The following is a 22227-nucleotide window of genomic DNA, read 5'->3' on the forward strand; positions in this document are numbered from 1 at the left end:
GACGTACCATGTCTGTTATCTGCTAGTTGAAGGGACAGTTATGGTGACATACGCAAAACTAAAATTTAAGTCATTTCATAGTTCTGTAGGAATAGAGATTACAAAAAGATACTACAATTTGATTATAGATGAGGATTATTTCCAGATAATGTGACAGTATGCATGTTTAGTTGGCCTTCTTCTGAGTGATCTGAACTGTAAAGTTATAATTATATCTGCATCTCATCTCAGTGCACAATTTTATATTTGCTTCTTAATCTCTTAACATAGCTTTGATTTGATTTGGAGGCCAATTTTAGAGTGTAGTTTAAATGAATAAAATGAACATTTATTGCTACAATTAACTTTCTGAGGGCAGGTCATTTTGAATTTCTGTTTTGTGTCAGCCAAGTAAAAACATCAAGCTAGAGAGCGACAGGCTGTCTGAATGGTTATGCATGATCATTCTTCTGCTCAAATCAGAATTTAATAGCAATTTACATATAGCACCCTCAAGATGATAACTGCGGGGGCATGTGGTTGCAATGTACATTTAGACATATGCTATGTTCAACCCACAGATTACCAGTTGCAATTTTAAAGAAGTCTTTAGCCCTTTTCATTGTGAAGATGTAAAGGAAAATGTGCAAGCATTTTTGTGCACATTGCCTGGAATGAAATGGGAGATGGGAAACTTTAAGATGGTTTGAGCTGAGTCAGTTATTCCACTCACCCCTGCCCCCTCAATGTATGCATGCCCTATCACCATAAAGTTTCTGGCTATACGCCTGAGTACCTTTAAACAGTTTTTTTTTAATAAGCCTTTTACTGAGCAATTAAAATTGTTCTATGTTTGCTATACAATATGTCATGCATTCATGTTGTTAGACTGCTTACCAGCAGCTGTCCTTCTCTCCCTCTACCCAACTCATTCAACATTGTATATTAATTTATAATACATAAATATATGCATTGCTTTTCTTGATTGTCTTGATCCTGCTGGAGAAAGGAGAGAGGGAAAGATTTGTGACTTGCCTCTATCACATACTTTTGAGAGCCAGTGTGGTGTGGTGGTTAGAATGTTGAACTAGGATCTGAGACACCCACATTCGAATCCACTCTCTGCTGTGGAAGCTCACTAGGTGACTTTGGGCCTATCACACTCTCCCAGTCTAACCTACCTCACAAAGTTGTTGTGAAGATGAAATGGAAGGAGAATGACGTAAGCTGCTTTGGTCCCCATTGGGGAGAAAGGGTATGAATGAAATAAGCAAATAAATAAACGCTTTCACACTGACACTGTCGTTCAGTTCAGTATATTCTGGGCATGCATCAAACCCAACATGATGAATGCCACCAACTGCACAAGTCTTAAAGCAATATGTATATTCAAAATGTAATTGGTTTTAAATGATGCATGATCAGCCTATGTTGACTCTAGGGCATATGTAATTCAGCAATCCAGTACACTGTTAGCATGTTCCAAAGGCAGGCGCCTGCACAGTTGCTGCCAACTGCACAGTCACAAAAGCACTTAAAATATTGCTTGTTTTGTAATGCAAATGAACAAATCATCAGTGCTAGTGTATGGAAGAAATGCTTTGCAACAAGCAAAGTAAGTTCAATTGTAGAATGAGTTATTTGGAAAAACTTGAAACTGTGCCATCTTTGATATGTTTACTTTAACTGTAAATCCAGTAAAACCTGAGTTCTTAGTATTCCGTAAGAGTAATAGGAATAGTATTTCTGTATACTATGGTGAATAGTTTTGCTGACTGATAGCTCCGTTCCTTTTCTTATGTCCAATTAAATCTCTTCTCTTTCATCTCACATATAAACCATGCAATGTGTCATATTGGATTGATGGATTTGTGTAGATGTATCAAGTGATTTGTTGTGTTGATTTGAAAAGGAAAGGTTACCCTTGTAGTTTGCACTATAAGGAAAGATTCTGTCCAGTTGCTCTGTTAGAAGGAATCTTGCTCCCACCTTTCTCTGTTCTGACCAATGTATAGAAGGGCACTGGGATGATGGACAGGCAAAGGAAGAGCAATGTCCTGCTTCATTTCACTCCTTTTTTGTGAACTGATCAATGAAGAATTTTTTGCTCCAGTTGGCCATGGCTGCTTTATTTCCCTGGCTGCATTTATGTTCTTGGCTGGTGGAGCAGATACGGAATTTTTCTGGCTTGAGAACAAATTGGTGGACACGTGGATATTTATTATTTGAGTTGAGAACAAATTGGTGGGCAATTGCCATTCTTTATTTTATGAAAATAGGTATTTAGGATGTTAAAATGATGCAATAACTTTAATTTATGCATGATAATTTATAGCCTTGTATTTAGATTTCTTTGTTTTGCATTGCTCTCATTGGATGCCTCATCATTCTGGTGGTATGTGAACCATGGCACCTTCATGTAATTCTGAAGTTTAATAAGAAGATGTATTTATTATTTATTTTATTAACTTCATTTATACCACACCTCTCTCCCTAATGGGGACCCAAAGCAGCTTACATCAGTCTTATTTTCTCCTTTTTATCCTCGCAACACCCTGTGAGATGGGTTAGACTGCGAGACTATGACTGGCCTAAGCTTCCATGGCAGACTTGGGGTTCGAACCTGGACCCCATATCTGAGTTAGACACTAACCCCTACACCACACTGGCTCCATATGCCATACTGAGACCTACCATTGTACCAACTAATTCAGTATGTTCTAGCCTAGCAGCTACATAATGCTAATATAACAGGAGCGGCAATATGTATCCTTATGAGGCTTCTCGAAGGCCCTGGCAAATATGATATTTAACTAGAAATCAACTTATGTCACTGGTATCAAAACACTCCTTTCTTACCTTAAAAGCATGTTCAAGATACAGAATTTAAAAAGCTGTGGATTAAAATTAATTAATTTAAAAAGTTGTGGATCATGCCTGGAACATGGAACTATTTGGAAGAAGAATATTCATAAGTGAGACAAATCAAGAGTGGATACTGGTAAATAATTCATAATCATCAGTTAAAAAACAAACAAATAAGTATTACAATTTCCCCCTCAACTGCTGAGAAGGATGTGTAACTCATCACTTCGTTGGTGGCTCCATGTGATGAACGGTGATCTATTTTCCCCTTGAGTATTCATTTTGTCATAATGGCTTTAGATTCAGCTTCTTTGGGTTCTCATTTGTGTGCCTCTTGTTTGCTCTGGAGGTATGGAAAATGATTCCCCCCTAAAAGTACAATACAACAGGAGAGATCCCTGCTCTCTGTCTCTGTGTTTTGAAATAACAGCTGGAGCGCTGAGGCCTGTGCTGGCCACCCGGAAGCGGCTTCTGTATCCCAGTCTCCAGGCAGAGGACCAGTGTGGGTCCGTTCAAGATTTGTGGGAGATTGGAGGGATTGAATGAATATTTCTAATCTCCAATTAAAACATTGTGCACTGCAGGCATGCTTTTAAAAGTATTGTATCCTGTACAGATCTTTTCCTGTATACTTACAGCAAGTGTGAACATTTAGCATGATCACCTAAGCATGCATTTCTGGTCCATTTCTTTTATGAATGCTCTCTGTCCTTAGCAGGGATAAACCTAAACCTTTCACAGTGTGGTCAGATACTTAGTGCTCTTTTTTGGGGGGATCTTTGCTTTGACTTCTGGATCCTAAAATAAAGGCTGCCACTTCCAGGTTCTTAAATGAAATACTGCTTAGCTGCATATTATTTCTGAACCTGGTACTGAGATCCTGATTTCATGCTATCAGTACTTCACAGTTGGATTACTGTAATGAATTTTATTTTGATCTCCCCATATCTCTCGTGAGTTGCTAGTAAATGGTCCAGAACTTAACAGACTTTTTTTCAGGTGTCACTAGCTTATCACTTGAATTCTTTTCTCTGGAAGCTATGGCAATGTAATCTAGAATCTAGGCCTACTTTTGACCTTCAAACAGCATCAACTCATTTTTAGTTATCTTCCTGTCTCCTAGTATAAACCCAGTGCATAGATCATCTGATTTAAACTCCATACTAAAAGGTTTCAGAACCCACCTCTCACGGCTCACTCTGTGATGTATTCTGGGTTTGGGGTGCTGGAGCTCTTGGCAGTTCTCAGGCAGGTCAGATTTATCTTTGATCTGGTCATAAAGCTTGATTTATTTGAGTCAAGTTGCAGTTTAAAAACAGACCTGCTCTTCATAACAAGATGCATACCTGATCACTGATTGGGCGTATCCAGGTAGCACCTGATTGACTTCTGGTAGTGTAGATGGACTTTGTTCTGCTTAGTGAAAAACCAGCTGAGTGAACTAATTAGTCTATACATTCATAAGTATGACATCCTATAGCCTTTACCAGAACTCAGACAGGTTATTAATGAATATGCTCTCACATTAAAGAGTCCCTGCAAAGTGCAGGTCTTGGCTTAAGCCATGGACCAGTTTGCTTCAGCCCACATGATTAAATGTAGCACAAGGCTTGATTGGTGGGGCCAAGGAGGCTCAGCCAATCAGAGAGAGGCAACAGGAGATGTCTCTAGCTGTCCCCTTCCTTCTGCAGGCATTTGCCACAGAGATTGACCTACCCCCCCCCCTCTCAGAGTGCATCATGGGAATAGCTGGTTGCCAGTTGGGGCTGAGCAGGAATTTTGGGAGTTTTCACCAAACTGGCAGAGATGAGACCTGTTTTTTGCCTGCCTGTCCTGGGTGGCAGGAATTAAATGAGTCTCAGTGAGAAAGGCGGACTATAAATAAATAAATAAATAAATAAATAAATAAATAAATAAATAAATAAATAAATAAATAAATAAATAAATAAATAAATAAATAAATAAATAAATAAAAATAGGCCTGATTTAGACACTTGTTAGGTCATGACTAATTTGGCAGGAATAGAGTGGGTTGCTCAGGATAGGTAGGGTTAATCGACAAATACTCTGACGCATCTTGGTGATGGAAAGGGAGGTGTCTGGAAAAAGCCATCACACGCTGGCTGGGTGCGTGGTGAAGGAGTGCCCTGGGTGCTGAGTGGCATCTCTTGAACCTGGTAGGTGCCTTGCATCCCATCAAGGGAGGTAGATGAAGCTGGGCACCTTTAGGCACAGGAGGGCAGTGCAGGCTATGATAAGTGAATCTGCCAGCCAAGTTTGAAGCTAGGGTGGACTTGCCCGGTAGGCACCCAAGGAGGATGCCTGCTTGCCTGTGTAATTATTGCCTTATGTCATATTTGAGTGCTGCGGCAATTACTATTTTAGAGAAGGTTCAGCTAGTACAATCCTTTCTTTCAAGCTACATTTTCAAGAAGTTTTTTTTTACATTAATGTATCTTTTAAAAGTGCAGTGCAAGATTCGAGTCTGATAGCAATTTAAAGTCCAACAAGAATTTTCAGGAGTCAAGCTTCTTTGGTCAGATACAAGTAGGAATGGAGATCCCTGAGCCCTTGTATCCCAGTCAGAAGGTGGGAAGGGTGTTGCAAGGGAGGGAGTCCGGAGACAGGTACAGTGCAACATGTAATCAACTTGATATACCTGCAGTCTGAAGTGGTACTACATGATAATTCTGAATGTAATTTGATTCTGAGTGAGTCTGTGAACGATGCAGGCTGAAGGAGACTATAAGAACTTAGACAGGTTAGGCCCATCCGGACAGTAAAGATTCAGTTGAAGGGTTCAGGTATACTGTTTCAGTGTCTTCTGTCAGCTGTGAAAATGTTAATGGTCTGTTTGCCTTCTCTAGTAGGCTGTCCATGTCAGGTACCCAACTTCTTTTGGTGAGCATGAGTCGTTCTGTAAGAACACATACTTTGGTTGTATTCCTCAAGCTCAGATATGTGCTACATAGTACGTAAAGCTACTCCTGACTGTTCCTATAATGTTTCTTATTTTTAAAATGCTAATTTGAAAAGTGTTTCCTATTACATATTTAATTACCTGCAGCTGATGTTTACTCAGAAGATGACAGAGTTTAATCTTGAAAGACCTACATGAACAAAAACCTCAGTTTTTGGAGCAGCCTCCCACCTCTACCACTATTGCAACGTCTCATGTGTAGGCTTGCTAGTATACCTGTGGGGGTGGGAGATACCCTGCCTCCAGTCTCCATCCCCCTGCCTCTCATCTGGTCAGTAGGGGAAGAAAGGTGTGAGAATACCGTAGCAGGGGAGAAGCACACTCCCATGTGCCCCAGAGCGCCCCCGCGCGTGCCCACATCACGCCAGGAATGACATCATTCCCGGCATGCTGTAGAAGAAATAGGTCATGCTGGGGGCTGCTTGAGTGAAAATCGGCCACTAATTTAGTGTTTGGGGCTGATTTTCACTCAGTCAGCCCCTGTCCGACCTACTACTTCTTCCTTGTGCCAGGAATAACGTCATTCCTGGAGCGATGTGGAATGCTCCAGAACGCATATGAAAAGTAACTGCCCCCCTGCATGACTTCTCCCATCCTCCAGGTTGGCCCCCCAGGACTAGCAACCCTATGCATGTGAGATTTCTCGTGTTAAGTGGTTACAGCAACATGGTGCTGGCGTTCCCGCCGTGCCTAGGCTGCCTATTGAGCAGCAGTGGTGCTGACGTTGTTCTATAGCGCTGCAAGTGGTCATGACTGGGAACAGGATTCATGTTCTATATTCACATTCCTCAGAAGCATTTTTGTAAGAGATGTGGGAAGTGATCTGAAGTACAAATATACCTTCTGAATCTTCACACAAGGCTAGTTAAAATAGCTCTCTGGCTGGCAAACATCTGTTGTAGCTCTTTTGGAGTCATGAAACAAATAACGCTAACATGGTTTTATGATTTAGAGTCTCTACACGAGACATCTTACACAGGGACACTCAAGTGTAGGGAAACACAATGTTAGCCAGGAAGCGTAGTTTAAAAAGACAGAGCTTGCGAAGATTGCTCCTCAGAGGGTGTGTTAATTTCAATTGATAGAGCCCTTCCAGGGAGGCGAAGATAAAATTAACAAACCCTCTGAGGAGAGATCTCCACCAGCTCTGTCTTTTTAAAGTACCCTCATGTAGAGAGGTGAAATTGACAGAGTTTTTGGCTCTGTCTTTTTAAAGTATGCTTCCCGGCTTACATTGCATCTCTCTACACTTGAGCGTCCCTATGTAAGATGTCTCGTGTAGAGAGAATCTTAGGCAGTTAAGCATATTTAGATCTATTTAAATCAGAGTTTAGGATTGGATCATTATATTCATGCTTACCTGAGAGCATTTCCCAGTGGGTTGTAAATTTTGAACTTCGATCTAGTCAAGTAAATTTGAATTTTTTGGATAAAAGCAACTTTAAAAAAGAATGACTCGTAGGTTTACTTTGATTACAGTGAAGTGGTCCATGATTAAAGTAACATTGTTAGTTGTTCTTTTCTTTCTCATATTAAAACATTCAGTTGTCTTGAGTAGAAATTTATTCAAGGTTCAAGGCTTGTCCGCATCAGTTTATAGATAACAGTTTTTTTTAAAAAATAATAATGAGTTATTGGGTATTGTAAGGCTCAAGGCTGTCTTGCCAGACTCATTTATTTCCATTCACCTTTTCTCAGAATTGTAGACAGAAGACATTCAATTAGAACGTGTTACCTGTTACATGTGATCTAATTTGTACTTGTGAAGAGCACATATTAGAGGCACATATTAGAGCACAAAGTTTCACTTGGAAACACTATTTCCTAGTATTTGAAACACATGCATTATAGCAATCCTTTTGAACGCATAAGTTTGCATTTGTGATGTTTGAGTATTAGGGCTAGGTTGCCTGTTAGAAATTTCCCACAACTATGACGTGGGTACTTTTCACAGCTGCTGAGAGCCAGTTTGGTGTAGTAGTTAAGAGCACAGGACTCTAATCTGGAGAAACAGGTTTAATTCCTTACTCCTCCACTTGAAGCCAACTGGGTGACCTTGGGTCAGTCACAGCTTCTAACTCTCTCAGCCCCACCCACCTCACAGCGTGTTTTGTGGTGGGGATAATAATGACATACTTTGTAAACCGCTCTGAGTGGATGTTAAGTCATTCTGAAGGGTGGTATATAAATCAAATGTTGTTGTTGTTATCTCCTATCCAGCAAATTTCAACCACTTGTCCATTTTTTCTGTGTATTTCAGATGATAGCCAGGATCCAAAGAGCAATTACATTTATGTCAGCAGATCGTAGAAGCCCAGTACAGGGGTAGATGGGCAGTGCAGGAATAAACTGAGCCTGTCCCCTGCACTGCAAGCAGAACCACAGAGCCACTCTCTTTGGATTAATAGTGCAATTCTAATCAGAGTTACTCCAATCTAAGTCCATTGAAAACAGTGGGCTTAGACTGGAGTAACTCTGCTTTGAATTGCACTGCAAGTCTCGGAAGAGGTGGTGTATGCCTTGCCCAACTAAATAAAAATAAGTATCAGTGGCCAATGTTCAACAGTCACTTATTAGTCGTGTGCCAGCTAGCAGCAGTGTAGGAAGTGGCAAAGGATAGCCCAAGCCTTGTCCCCACAACCTGAGGCTATGCCAAGTGGTCCCTGCAGGGCTGTTGGCCCCACGGGGGCTAATCAGAGTGCTCATGGGCCATTTTTACATCCTAATCTGTCCCTGGCCCAGTGGAATTTTGACAAACTCTTTAAGAACAACCTGGGCTGCCGAGAGCCACTATGGGCCCCTGGACAAAAATTCAATTTGCCCCCTCCCCATATGAAGAATAAGAATGTGCTGTCAAGTCACAGCCAGCTCATAGTGCCCCAAACATGGGGGTGTTCAAGGCAAGAGATGAGCAGAAGTAGCTTGCCATTGCCTTCTTCCATGTAGTAACCCCCCTTATCTAAAAGAAATATCATAACAGAACAAATCTCTTGGCTCTCTGCTACTGAGAACAGAATAATTGCAACAGGATATGTTGCCATTCCACATTGCCCACAAACAACAACAACAAACCAGGAGCAAGCAGAATCAGGAAGATGCTCTGGCCAAGGGCCGAGCCAGAGCACTCAAACGCACTAGCAATTAAATATAGGGGAGGCACAAGTTACCTGGGAATACGCCCCACTGAATAAAGGGAGGCATCAGTTTCTCAAAAAGTACTAAACTGGAAAAAAAAACACTCTTGAATATTTATGCAGACCTGCAGCAACATGAAGATGCTTAATGAGGGAAGAAAAACTGGGGAGATGCGAAAAGTTGGTTTTATCCTGCAGTGAGAGGAGGCAAGTGAGCGAGCATCCATTTGCTGTTGTCTTCCTGCACCTGACCTAACTTTAAACAGAGATTCTAGTCCTCGATGTAGCTTCAGCTACAGCTCCCTTCCATTCTCCACCCCTCCTGCTGCTGCCTGAAGAGAAAAAAAGAAAGCAGAGGCAGATTGAACAATTGAAATGAGCCTGGAAAAAATGTCCAAAGTTGCGCAATCCATGCTCCTGATCAGGTTGAAGGTACAGATCAAAGGTACAGATAAGGTTGCCAGTTCTCCTTGGCAACCAGCAGGAGGCGGGGCTGATACTGCAATTCTTTTTCTTCACACGTGTGCTCCTGGCTGGCACACGATGACATCACTTACAGAAGTGACATCACTGCATTGACCCTGGGAGCGGTCCCGTGCTTCATGTGTGTGTGTCGGGGGGGGGGATAATTAAGCTATAACAGGTTGGTTGATGGGACCATATTTGCCTCAGAGAGCTTTCCTGCTCCCTCCCCCCCAAAAGGTTGCAAAGACACTTCCAGGAAGCTGTTTACAGGGCTTAGTGTAGCCTGCACCCTCTAGTGGCTCCAGGCAGAACTGCACCATTTAAAAAAAAGTACTGAAATGCATGTGCTAAGTACATGATTCATCCAGCTTCAGGGGCCCTCAAGAACTGCTAGGATTTTTTTTGTCCCCCTAGCCCCCTTTTCTTGGCAGCCCTGAGAATAGCTGACCTCTATGCCATACTACAAACTGGTTATGAAATTTACCACAGTTCCAAAGCAGTTTACCATGTGATGTGGCGTGGGAGTGTACTACTGTTATAGTAGGCTCAAGCCATCTTACACTCATGGTGCTAGTTTCACTGTCCTTTTATATCCTATTCATTATTTTCCTGCTCTAAACTGATGAGGCATGTGCTTTTTCTCAGAACTGTAAATGGTATTCCTTTATATATGTGTTAACTGAAGGCAGGGAGATAGATACCTTTTAAGGTCTCCTATACCACACTCAGTAATATGCTTCAGAGTGCAGATAGCTATCAGGAGACAAAAAAACTGACTTCCCCTTGCTAATTGTTAATTCAGCAGTAGAGCAGGAAAGCTTTAATGTAAGGCATAGCTTTTATCTTTTTTGATGACTTAGGATTCCGTTTTCAAAAACTTGCCGGGCTAATGGACATGCATTTTGCATCTCTAGATGACTTTTTAGTTTTACTTGCATTGTTCTGACTGATGTAGTACTGAAGAATTTCAAACCTATTTAGCTGTGCAGCTAAGGTTTTGCTTGAGAAACCCCAATTTTTCTTGCTTTACTTTTCTTTCCAGAATAATTTCAGTACTGTAGAAGGTATAAACATTCCATGATGTAATTGGATCATCATCCATCAAATGTTTTTATGTAGTACTGGTTAATGTCTTAAAAATTCAGGATGTGACCCCTATGTAGAGTTCCTGTTCCACTGGTGGGGGCAGGGGATCCCCGCCCGCCACCATTTGGAGCCCATATCGGCCTGGTATGAAATGTGTGCATGCTTCTGGGCCTGCGAGAAGATGTCACTTCCCGGAAGTGATGTCATTGCTCAGATTTGGGAGCATGAGTGTGCTTTGTGTGCACACAGATAGCAAACTCAAGGTGAGTGCTGGGTCCCCCACCAGGAGGTTACAGGAACCTGCAACCCTGTGCCTATGGGACAATGCTTCAAATGTACCTGAAAATGATCATTAAATAATTCAGTATGCCACATACTTTGACCATTTTCACACAGGTTATTTCCCTAAGTTCCAGGCATTGGGGAAGTGGGGTTTTTCCTGCTTCCTCACAGCATTGTGGTGCATTCATGTACCTTCTGGGGTTTCCCTAGCTTTCCTCTGATCTTTCTCATTTGGGCGGATGGGAAAATTCTTACCCACATGGCAGCCATTTTCCTAACTCTGTTCCCATGGCGGCCCTTTCTTCCCCTGCTTCTTAAGGGGGAGAGGCATTAATTGAGAGCCAGTTTGGTGTAGCAGTTAAGAGCAGTGGGACTCTAATCTGGAGAACTAGGGTCGATTCCTCACTCTTCTGTTTGAAGGCAGCTGGGTGACCTTGGGTCAGTCACAACTCTCCAGAGCTCTCTCAGCCCCACCCACCTCACAGGGTCGGGATAATAGTGACATACTTTGTAAACTGCTCTGAGTGGGCATTAAATTGTCCTGAAGGGTGGTATATAAATTGAATGTTACTATTATTATTATTGTTATTTTTAAAGTGGCAGTAGAATATCATTATATTATTATAACATTATACCATTATGTGCACCAGGTTCTCCAGCTTTCATTTGTGAAAAAAGTAAGTTTCTAGACCCTTCCATTGCAGAGATATAAAGGGAAAGGCATATCTCTGCAATGTAAGGGGCTGGAGCCATTTTTTAAAAAAAATGAAACTTGGAAATTCAGAAGTCCTGGTAAAAACATAGGTATAGTCTTATAACAATATTCTAGCACTTCTATTAAAGAAATTCCAAAGCCCTGCTTCCACAGGGCAGGGTGGGTGGCTGCTGCTGGGAAACTGTAACAGGGAAACTGCAGGGACACGAGCCATGTGCCCAGTTGCTGCTGCACTTTATCAGTAGCCACACCAGCAATGGAGAAACCATGCAAGCCCATCTCCATGTGAAAAACACCTTCTGTGTCCAAACATATTTCTTTAAGCTTAAAAACTTAAATATATATGCATGATGTTCATTCATCTTACTTCCTCATGTTTCTAAATATATACAGTTGGAACTAGAGATGGGTAAGAACTGCTTTACGAACTTCAAAAACCCACGAAAACGGCGATCGCGCAGTCACGATCCGGCAGTTCGTTATCGTCCACGGCCAACGAACCAGCGGTCGGTAAAAGCCTGGTTCAGTGCGTTCGGCCGTGGTTTGGGAAGCCAGACAGTCAGGCACCAGCAATCAATTCCCCTGGCAACAGAGCCAGGGGAATGCCTGAACTCTGTTTGCGCTCCTTTGTCACCCTGGAAACCCGAATGGAAGCCCAGCTTACCTTGATCGGCAGGTCTTTCTTCCAACCACGGAGCTGCAAAGCAGTTACAAGTTGGGAGAAGACACCCAGGGGAGGGAGGGGGAGGGGTGTCCTGTAGCCACGGGCACTCCAATCTCATCCCTGCAAACCCTGATAGGCAGCTCTGACAGCCAAACACAGACCTCCTGCGTTGCTCAATGGGACCTGTGCTTATAAATAGCCGTGGGCTCCCAGGCTGGGTTTCACTTTCAGCGAGCAGGGGAGTGCGACAGAGCTCTTGCTTGCCACTTGCTAGCCTTTGAGGAGAGAGACTGAGAGTATAATTGAGCTTGGATTTCTGTGGGATTTTCCTGGGGGCCTTGGAGTGGAGAGGGTATAACTCCAAGATCCCTTTTGCAATCTTGTCCAAACTTGGGTGATGGCTGTAGGAGAGGCTGCAAAAGACTCCCCAGGAATATGGGCTCTGTAAGTGCCACGGGGGCCATTCCGCACCCAACGAACCGCGAACTGGTTCAGTAACGGGAAATGTTTGTTGCAGTTCGCAATCTCGGGATCGTTGTCGGCACTGAACCGCAAACCGCTGGTTCATTAAAATTTTTGGGTTCGCGCCCATGCCTAGTTGGAACTCTCTTCTAAAACGTTCCCAAAGAAAAGCAGATCAGGATTTGCCACAAAATTTTCTTATTGTCTAGTGTTTACATGCCTCTGGTATTCCAGCTTCAGAAGAACCTATCCTATTTTTGAAATATGCAATTTAGAATACAGTTTTACATAATTTTATTTATTTATTTAATTTATTTAATTTATGTCATCTATAGTTCACCTTTCTCACCGAGACTCAAGGCAAATTACACAGTGCGAGATTAGTACAGTCCATATCAGGAACATTTCCATAAACAATGCCATAGAGTAAATAAATATAAGTTCACAAAGACTTAGCATTAGCAGGAATCCAGTACAACATAGTGGTGAGGTCTATGGCTCCTAATCAGTGGATCATCTGAGATCTCCTCCCTACAATACAGCCCTCCTATCTGAGTAAAAAGCCTTTTTACATAATTCAGTTTTGCATCATTTGCAGAAAGCTTGTAGAGTGGGGGCTTTCCTGACTAGACATGGGCACGAATTGAAATGCAAAGCAAATTTCGTCATGAAACGGGCCATTTCATCTGTCACGAAATAGCATTTTGAGGGGCTGCAGTTATCATGAAATTATCATGAAATTCATGACTTTTTGTCCTGTTTCATTAGCTTTGTAAACGATTCATAATTACAGACAGGCGGGTGTCATTCCATTGATTCCCTAGGCAACAATGGGCCCAGACTTTTTGTTGCCACTGGAAACTCCAATCATAGCCCACTTACACTTGATTGGCAGCTTTCCTAGCCATCTGGAGAGCTTCTATTCTGCCCTATACAGCCATGTGCTGGGGTCAATCCCCTAGGCAACCAAGGAGGTGGGCCTTCTGTAGCCATGGGCACACCAATCTCACCCCTCCAAACCCCGTCAGGCACGTCTGTCAGCCGACCACAGACCTCCTGTTCTGATCTATGTCAGCGTTTTGCTGGGATTGGAGTGGGAGTGTATGTGAAAGGATTTGGGATTCTGCTTTTGGCTGCTGCTGCTTTAAAGAGACTGAAAGAAGCCTTTTATTTCCAGCTCTTGGCCTTGCTGTGAGAAGGTCTTTGGGTGAAGGTGCCATTTTTCTTCCACCTCACCCCACCCCTCACTCTGTCTTCCTGGCCCAGCTCCACCACTGCCAGTCCTTCATCCTCCTCTGATCCAGTAACTCCCAGTCCCCATTTCAGTCATGCACTCTGGCAGCACTTTCCTTCCCACCCTTCCTGATCAACATATTGCAAACTGGGAGGGTGGGTGGAGGAGAGCCTGCTGAAGTCTCCCTGTGAGTTTGGCATCTCCAAGTATGAAGGGGGCAATTGAAATGCCCCAGGTTCTGAAGAATCACGAAACTAACACATTATTTTGGCAAACATCAATTTCGTGACATTTCATGATTCGCAATTCATGGATCGCGACACAATACAAAACTCTCGTTTCGGGCTTTTTCTGTTTCGTGCCTTCCTCAGGGTGACTCCTCTAGGAGACCCTGTTCAGAAGAGCGAAGCTGCCATGGAGGGAGGGAGGCGGTCTCATAAGTGTGCTGGACAAGGCCATGAAGAGCTTTGTAAGTGATAACCAATACCTTGAACTGAGCACAGTAACTAATTGGTAGCCAATGGAGTAAAATGTAGTTAACAGATAATCCCCCAACTTCATTTCATGCTTGTTCTTACATATTTTGTAATACAGCATGTTCAGAGTTTATGCAGAAGAGTATGTCATGGCAGACTTCTTTATTTACTTAACTGATTTTTATTCTTGATTGATCCTGCTGTAAATGAAATTTGAAATCAGCCATTTCTAATCTGCTGTCTTCATCTTGACTTCTCTCCTCTCTACCTAATAGCTAATTGAATGAATCCTTGTGTGAGCCAATGAGCAACTCTGAATCCAACCTAATTTTTGATAGCCAATAGGATGTTTCCAAATAATGTTTCAAGAGCTGCAGTCACCAGGGTTGAAGTGATTCCTGTTCAAGTTCTAATTTTACAGAAAGTAAATAGAATGGTGTGGGCAGAATTTTAGAATTGGGATGGACCCTGGCCCAAGCTGTAGCATGGAACCAGCTCTGGCCTGAGCAGAAAACTTCCAAAAGCCCTCAGGAATTAAGTTTCTTGAGGGCTGGCAGAAGAATTCACCGCCCCCCCCCCCTACACACACTGGTGATGGAAACCAGATAGAGCCATAAAATAGCTACTAATTGGCAAAGGGCCTTTTGGCCTTCGCATGTAAATTGTAACAGGACAGGAAGATAAGCGCTGGAGTTGTTGCTGTCTCCGGGAGGAACAAGGTGACCCAAGTTGGGGGGCTGGCAAAGTGTGAAAATTCCTTTTGTAATTTATAACTGTAGCTAGGATGCATATCAAGAAAGCTGTCCATCTCAAAGAAGAGAATGTTCTGATTTATGGCCTTCCAACATCTTCACGTCAGAAATACGTTTGAAGAACAAAGTTTGACGCAATTGATGAGATTGTCAAACTATGCATTCCTTTGATATTCCATCTATAAAAGAGGGAAGCACAGAGCATTGGGTACCTTCCTCTTGCCAGGATGCATAGACCCGTTAGGTCCTGAGGCTTGGAAGGGGGGGGGGTCACACGAGCTCTTGATTGTGGGGGAAAAGACATTGTAGTTATCTTGTAGTTTATTGTGTCTTGCATGCTTTCTTGTGTATCTGTATCTATCTCTTGAATGTTTAGTGTCTGGTGGGGGCAGCCCCCAGGATTGGTGCCTTGCCGCACTGCTTTGTTATTCTCTTTTGCCTTTTAATAAAGCTTCCAGTTCTGGTTAAGCACTTTTCTGTGCTGAGTATATCACTCCTAGCAAGGAATTTAGATCAGTGCTAGGGAAAGAACAGCTAGTTTGCACTCATTACATGCCTTCGATAAGGGGCTAACCTGGGCACGGACCAGTTCTGCCTGAGGGATCAGGTCCAGGCAGAAATTCTCACCACAAATGGAGTATTATCAATGTTTCTGGTTTTCTATGTCAGTACAGCCTTATTCCCTTCTTTATACACAAATGGACTAGATGCCCTCTGAGCCATTCTCTCTGACCCACTTCATAAGTATGTGTGGTAGTAGTGGAGAGTGGAGAGTGGTGGAGGGTTTTCATGGCAAGAGACTAACAGAGGTGGTTTGCCATTACCTGCCTCTGCAACCCTGGTCTTTGTTGAAGGTCTCCCATCCAATTACTAACCAAGGCCGACCCGGCTTAGCTTCTGAGAGCTGAAGAGATCAGGCTCACTGGGCTATCCAGGTCACGGCTCACACACATATGCTGTCAAGTCCCAATTGCCTTATGGCAACCCCAGCTAGGGGCTTTCAAGGCAGGTGAAAAGCAGAGACCCAACTCATACACATCCATAAAATGGTAAGCTATTTAAAATTAAATAATTTTACATATTCAGAAATAAAGATTTACAATCTTAAGCAGAGCTATACCCTTCTAAGACCATTGAAGTCAATGTGGCCAGATTCTAACCTCTGCATGTATTGATTTAAAGAATGGAAATATTACATAGTAACCTCTGAAATGAGGAAATTGTTTTCTAATTATATTCTTCCATTATTTTCAACTCATTCTTTACAATTTTCAAACAAGAATGGACTTTGACTGATTTACAGAAGAGCCTCAAATTAAGATACTTTCCTGCAAATATGTTAAAAAGTATCTCTGTTTCTTTTAATCTCTTTTAGGAGTGCGCCTAGACAGAGTACGCGGAGGTCGCCAGAAGTACAAGCGCAGAATAGATGCAGAGAATAGCCCATACCTGAATCCTCAGCTAGTTCAGCCAGCCAAAAAGCCATGTAAGTAACATCTAGTTGATTTCTTGGTGTTTACACTGGAGGTGAATCCTGATGCTATTAAAATCTCAATAAAGCAATATTCATTATGTTCTTTACAAAGACAATTTTGTAAACTATTCATGTCATCGCTATCTTTTCTCAGAACAGTCAAAGAAAATATGCTTTTACAGGTGAAAGCTCGCTAATGCACAATTTATGCAGTGCAAATTTTACATTTACAGGTGATCTTTATTTTCAGTGGTACATAAAACGGCTCATGCTGTGATCATTAGTTCATTGAAGCCTCTAGTCTCAGATTTTACAAGAAAGTGATTTCTGTAGTTTTCACTAACTAAATGAGTTTGACTGCTCAACCTCCCAATGAAAATACATTAGGAGCCTCATTAATTTATAGCTATAATAGGTTGACACTAGCTAGTTTAGATTAAAATGGGAATATGCCACACTTACAGCAAGTATAGGTTCGTCATTTCTTCGCTGATGTCGTTATGGAGGTTTTTTGTTGTTTTTGTTTTATGGAGTCTTGGTTTTCTTTTTCCCAGTTAATACTGAGAGAGAGAGAGAGAGAGGGGGAGAGAGAGAGAGAGAGAGATTGCTTTAAGAATTTGGTCAGAATTAATGTTAATTCTCAAAAAAAACCCTCAGACTTGTTATAAGAACATAAGAGCTCCTTCCTAGCCCAGACCAGTGATCTTTCTTGTCCAGGTCACTCAGTGGCTAACCATTTGCCCTGCAGGGCCATAACATAAAGGCCAAGGATTCTCTCTCATGATGCCTCCTAGGACTTGTATTCAGAGGTTTATTGTCTCTAGATATTGGGGTTCCCTTTAGCCATTATAGTTAGTAGTCCACTGATAGACTTATACTATATGGATTTTACAAATCCACTTTTAAAAGACATCTGTGTTAGTGGCCATCACTCTGTGTTAGTGGCAGGACTTCCCTTTGTAGGAGCCGCAATTTGTTTTTGTCTGTGGGCTTTGTTACGCTATATGCTTTATAATTCTATCTTTATTTTATTTTTATTTAATTTATTTATAAACCATTATTCCCAAAATGCAATAACACAGAATAAGCCATTAAATGAAGAATGCATTTAGACTACAATTACAGAATCAATGTATACTATTGCCTTGGTAAGGTTAAGTAGAATTACATATAGAAAACAAGACAGTAACAGTTTATATTAATTTACTCAGAACTAGGGATGCCAGACCCAGGTCTGGTTTAGCCCCATATATTCCACAATGAAAACAAACACAAAAAATGAATTCCATTTTTCTACTAACTGCCCATCATACTCAAGCAATTCTTTCACTCCTTTGTCATCTACAGCCCAAACTGCTTTCCTGGCCAGCTTTCAGTTCCTGATATATTTCAAGAAAATCTTATTGTTCGACTTATGGTTTTAGCAGTCTGCTCCTCATATTCTCTTTTTGATCACCTATTGTCAACGTACATTTATGTTGGACAAAACCTGTGTACCTTTTGTTCATCTCTTTCAGGCAAACCTTTTTGGCTTCCTTAACTTGGGTTGGCATAGTTTTAGACTTGGTGGTACTTTTTTTATCATAGCATAGGATCCCTGCAAAAAAAAAAAATTGTTAGCCAATGGAAAAATGAATTGCCAGCTGAGAGTGTGTGAATGCCTAAGTAAATATATATTTTGATTGCCACTTTCAAAATGGCTCTCTAAACAGTGGCACCAGTGTCTAGGGGACAAAAGATCCTATACTTTCAACAAGAGTTATAAAAGGCTCTTAGGATTATACTGATGGCATTTACCTGGTTATGTCAAAATGCAGTGTGTTGTTTTTTGCTTCTTGTCCATAGCATTGGACACAGCTGTACACAATACACATGAGCATATGGAGATAGGGAGAACAAATAAATAAAGTGAACTATAAGCTAAGCAAAAGGGCATTTTAGCTATGTCAAAGAGAAAAGAAACCAATTTTACATAAAATTAAGGCTTAAGTGAACATATGGCATAGTTTCCCTTTGCCTTTCCAAAAAACATTATGCTGATTATACCTTCAATTGTCCAATCTGGCATCTTCCACACAGTCTGCATAAGCTGTTCCACCACTCTGTAAATACAATCTAGGGCTGCATTAAGCAGATTTTGTGCATTATAATAAAAACTTTTTGATAATACAATAAAATTCAATAAACTCTAATTCTTAATTTCATTAGAGGTTTAGATTTTCTGGATGCACAGATTGCCAGCTTTTCATTTATTTTATATTGTGTCATTGAGTTGAATTACTGACAGCTCGGCACACACATGCACAATTAAACCTTTTATCATAGACATAGGTTAACGCTGATGGGCTGAAAATGCCAGGAATCAAGGGGCAAAACCCATATGAATTTGTCCTGTGCACTGAAATGAATGAGAGCCGTACAAGAATACCGCCCATTTCAACTGAATATGTGAAGGACTCCCTGTGGATTGTGCTCTGTAGGTTTATAGCTGAGATAATTCTGAAGGAATGTATTATGAAACTTTAAGAAGATGACCAAGCCCTTTTTAGTGATATTGAGCCAAACTAACTTCCCATCTCTACAATCTCCCGTTATAATTCTTTATACAATGGATTCAGGCAAGCTTTCTTTGTTCATCTTGTAAGAAACATTTATAAAGCGTAACTTTTGCGTCCATTCCACTAAGAGTCATGGACAAACAGTAAATTCACTTTGGTTGAGCAAGTAGCCTGAGAGATTTTCTGGATTCTGACAGATAGTTTGTGCAAAACAAAGGCAGTGGAATGAAAATTGGGTTTTATTGATTCTAATTAGGGAAATGTTAAATAAGATTTACCTAGAAACTGTGCTTGTGGCTATTCAGTTTCCTGACTGATAGGGCTTCATGAGCACATTCAAAATGCCTCTGTGTTTGTACTTCAATACTTACAACGCTGATCCTGATTGCAAAATAGTAACGATTAGTAAATGTTCACAACAGGTGCCATTTTTTCTCCTCACCAGACCCTAATCGTCTCCTCACAGGTCAAGCCACATGGCCAGAACAGTAGGCGCTGAAATATTGTGATACGTAAATAAAATTGTACAGCATCCTGAATCACTGTATGAAGAAAAAGTCAAGTAGTTCCAAATGCTAACGAAGCCTGTTTAACAACCATGAGAATATTCACCTGTTTATTTACTTGTTGAGCAAGTGTGGTATAGTGGTTACTGGTTAGCATGTTGGACTATGATCTGGGAGACCCAGATTTGAATTCTCACTCTGCCATGGAAGCTTGCTGGGAGATTTTTGGGCCAGTCACACAGTACCTGACAGGATTGCTATGAGGACAAAATGGAGGAGATTGGTCATTTTAAAACTTACAGATAATTCCACATAGGTAGCCGTGTCAGTATATGTACTGAGATGGAGGGGGATGTCTATCTCCACAAAAAATTTAGTGTTATATCATATAAAAATATGTTTCACCCAGTGTTAAAACTACCATCCATCATCATTAAATGATATAAATAGTCCTCATTAATCAGTATGATAATGGGAACACATTGTGCAAAGATTTATTTTGCTGACCAATCTTCTGCAGTTTTTATGAAGCAATGAACATAGGCCTAACGTCCTTCTATAAATAACATTAAAATCCGTTTTTGAATTTTCTTGATCTGAACTTTGAATAAATAATGCATTCTAGGTAAATTAGAATGTCAGTTCAGTTTTTAAAATATCCATCTTTTGCTTTGTGTTCTTCATCATCAGCATTCACAACTAAGGCATTCATCACTAAAAGTTTTTTAGCTGTCACTAATAGCAACAACAACAAACAACAATAGCAACAACAACAACTTGTTTTGTATAGTATCTGTCTTCTGGCTAATTGCCTTTGTTTTTTGAAGGATATTCCTCACTTTCCTGACAGACACATTTGTGATATATTAGAGATAGCCTCATCAGAGAGCTAAGTAAATGATAAAATCAAACATTTAAACAAATCTTTTTAAAAAAGAATTATCTGCTTTTTAACTGCAAATACATGCAAAGTTAAGCTTTCTGGTTGAGGGCAATTTCATTTAAACAGCATAACTGTGTGCAAGATTGCAGCCAATTGAGATGGTTGGCAGCTAGTCAGCGGTGTAATTAAGTGCCTTTGTTTTCTGTGTGTTTTTCAAAAGCTATCTGGACTTTGCTGTAAATATCAGTGTAGCTATTGCCATTGATGAGGGACATTGAGAACCCCGTGTACTGATTTAACCTTATTTTCACAAAGTTATGAAAGTCCTGAGAACCAATATGTTTAATGAGTGAGTTTTGACCAGTTTTCAAAATATGGGGACAGGATATGATCTCCCCACTTATCCTTTTAACTCTTATTTGGACCAGATAAGAGAGTTTCAGTGTATTCTATCCCTTCTAATATCGTACACAAACCTTTATGCTACACACATTATGTTGGCACTGTTAGAGAGGCAAACACTGGCTTTTTCATGATATCTGTTTTCCTTTAATAACTTCACTGGGAATCTTCAGGCATTCTGTGGTATCATTCTAAAAATAAAAGCAAGAGTTACCAAGCTTCCACATGCAAAGCTCTTTATGGTCTTGGTCCAGCATATCTATGGGACAACCTCTCTCCCTATGTCCCACCACAGCAGCTTCTCTCATCTGAGCTGGGCCTTCTTCGGGTGCCACCTGGCACAGGGGCGGAATCAACAGCTGCCCGTAAACTTGCATTCTCTGAGGTCTCCCCCACCTTATAGAATGGCCTGCCTGAAAAGGTCAGAAAAGCTCCCACTCTCCTGGCTTTCTACAAACAATACAAAACTGAATTTTCAAGAGGGCTTTTTACTCAGATAGGAGGACTCACTGTACTGTAAGGAAGTAGTCTCAAAGAGATGCATCAGTAAACAGACAGGAACCATAAACTTTACTACTATGTGCTCTCTGTTGCTTTAAGTATGATCCTACTGCATTGTACTGTGTTGTTTAATATGTCAGTTTTAGAATTACTAATTCTCTGTTTCAGCATTTCTTCAACTCTGTGTTGGATTTTTGCTGGCTTTAAACCTCTGCAAATTTACATTAATATACCCTATTACATTGTTTATTGAAGTGTCCTTGAAACTGACTGTACTAATTCACACTGTGTAATCCACCTTGAGTCTCAGTAAGAAAGGCAGACTATAAATAAAGTAAATAAATAAAAATAAATTTGGGATAGTCCTGTCTCTTTGCATAGAGAGCATCTATGAAGAAGTTTAGGAACCAAAAACTTAAACCTGTTCTACTGTTGATATAGTATATGTTCTAAAATAAGCTGAAGCATTTTAGGGAATTGCACAATATTCCCTGATAGCTTGAGCTTAGAATATAATTACTCAAGCCTTCGTTTTGAAAAGCAGATACAGATGTGCTAAACTGTGGACAGAGAGTCTGAGCAATGATGTGCAGCATCATGCAGAGTCAAGCTGCCCACACAGACATCACTGCAGTTATGGGGAGGGGCTGGAGCTCAGTGGTAGAGTACCTCCACCTGAGACCCTGGAGAGCTACTGTCAGTCTGATTAGACAATACTGACTCCGATGGTCCACTGGTCTGACCCAGTAGTAGGCAATTTCATGTGTGTTCATGTGTGTATGAGAGAGTCAAGATTCCTAGAGGAAGCC

The 22227-nt window shown here is 41.1% G+C and overlaps 1 protein-coding gene across 1 annotated transcript in view; it reads left to right on the forward strand.

Moving 5' to 3' along the window:
- Positions 1–22227, forward strand: part of ESRRG (estrogen related receptor gamma) — a 273255-nt gene that overhangs the window by 164503 nt on the left and 86525 nt on the right. Inside the window, exon 4 of the mRNA XM_054997021.1 lies at positions 16470–16580. Within this exon, the coding sequence (XP_054852996.1) occupies positions 16470–16580 (111 nt within the window). The remainder of the gene's footprint in view (positions 1–16469; positions 16581–22227) is intronic.

The sequence above is a fragment of the Eublepharis macularius genome, chromosome 1 (genome assembly GCF_028583425.1).
Source record: "Eublepharis macularius isolate TG4126 chromosome 1, MPM_Emac_v1.0, whole genome shotgun sequence".
Taxonomy (NCBI): domain Eukaryota; kingdom Metazoa; phylum Chordata; class Lepidosauria; order Squamata; family Eublepharidae; genus Eublepharis; species Eublepharis macularius.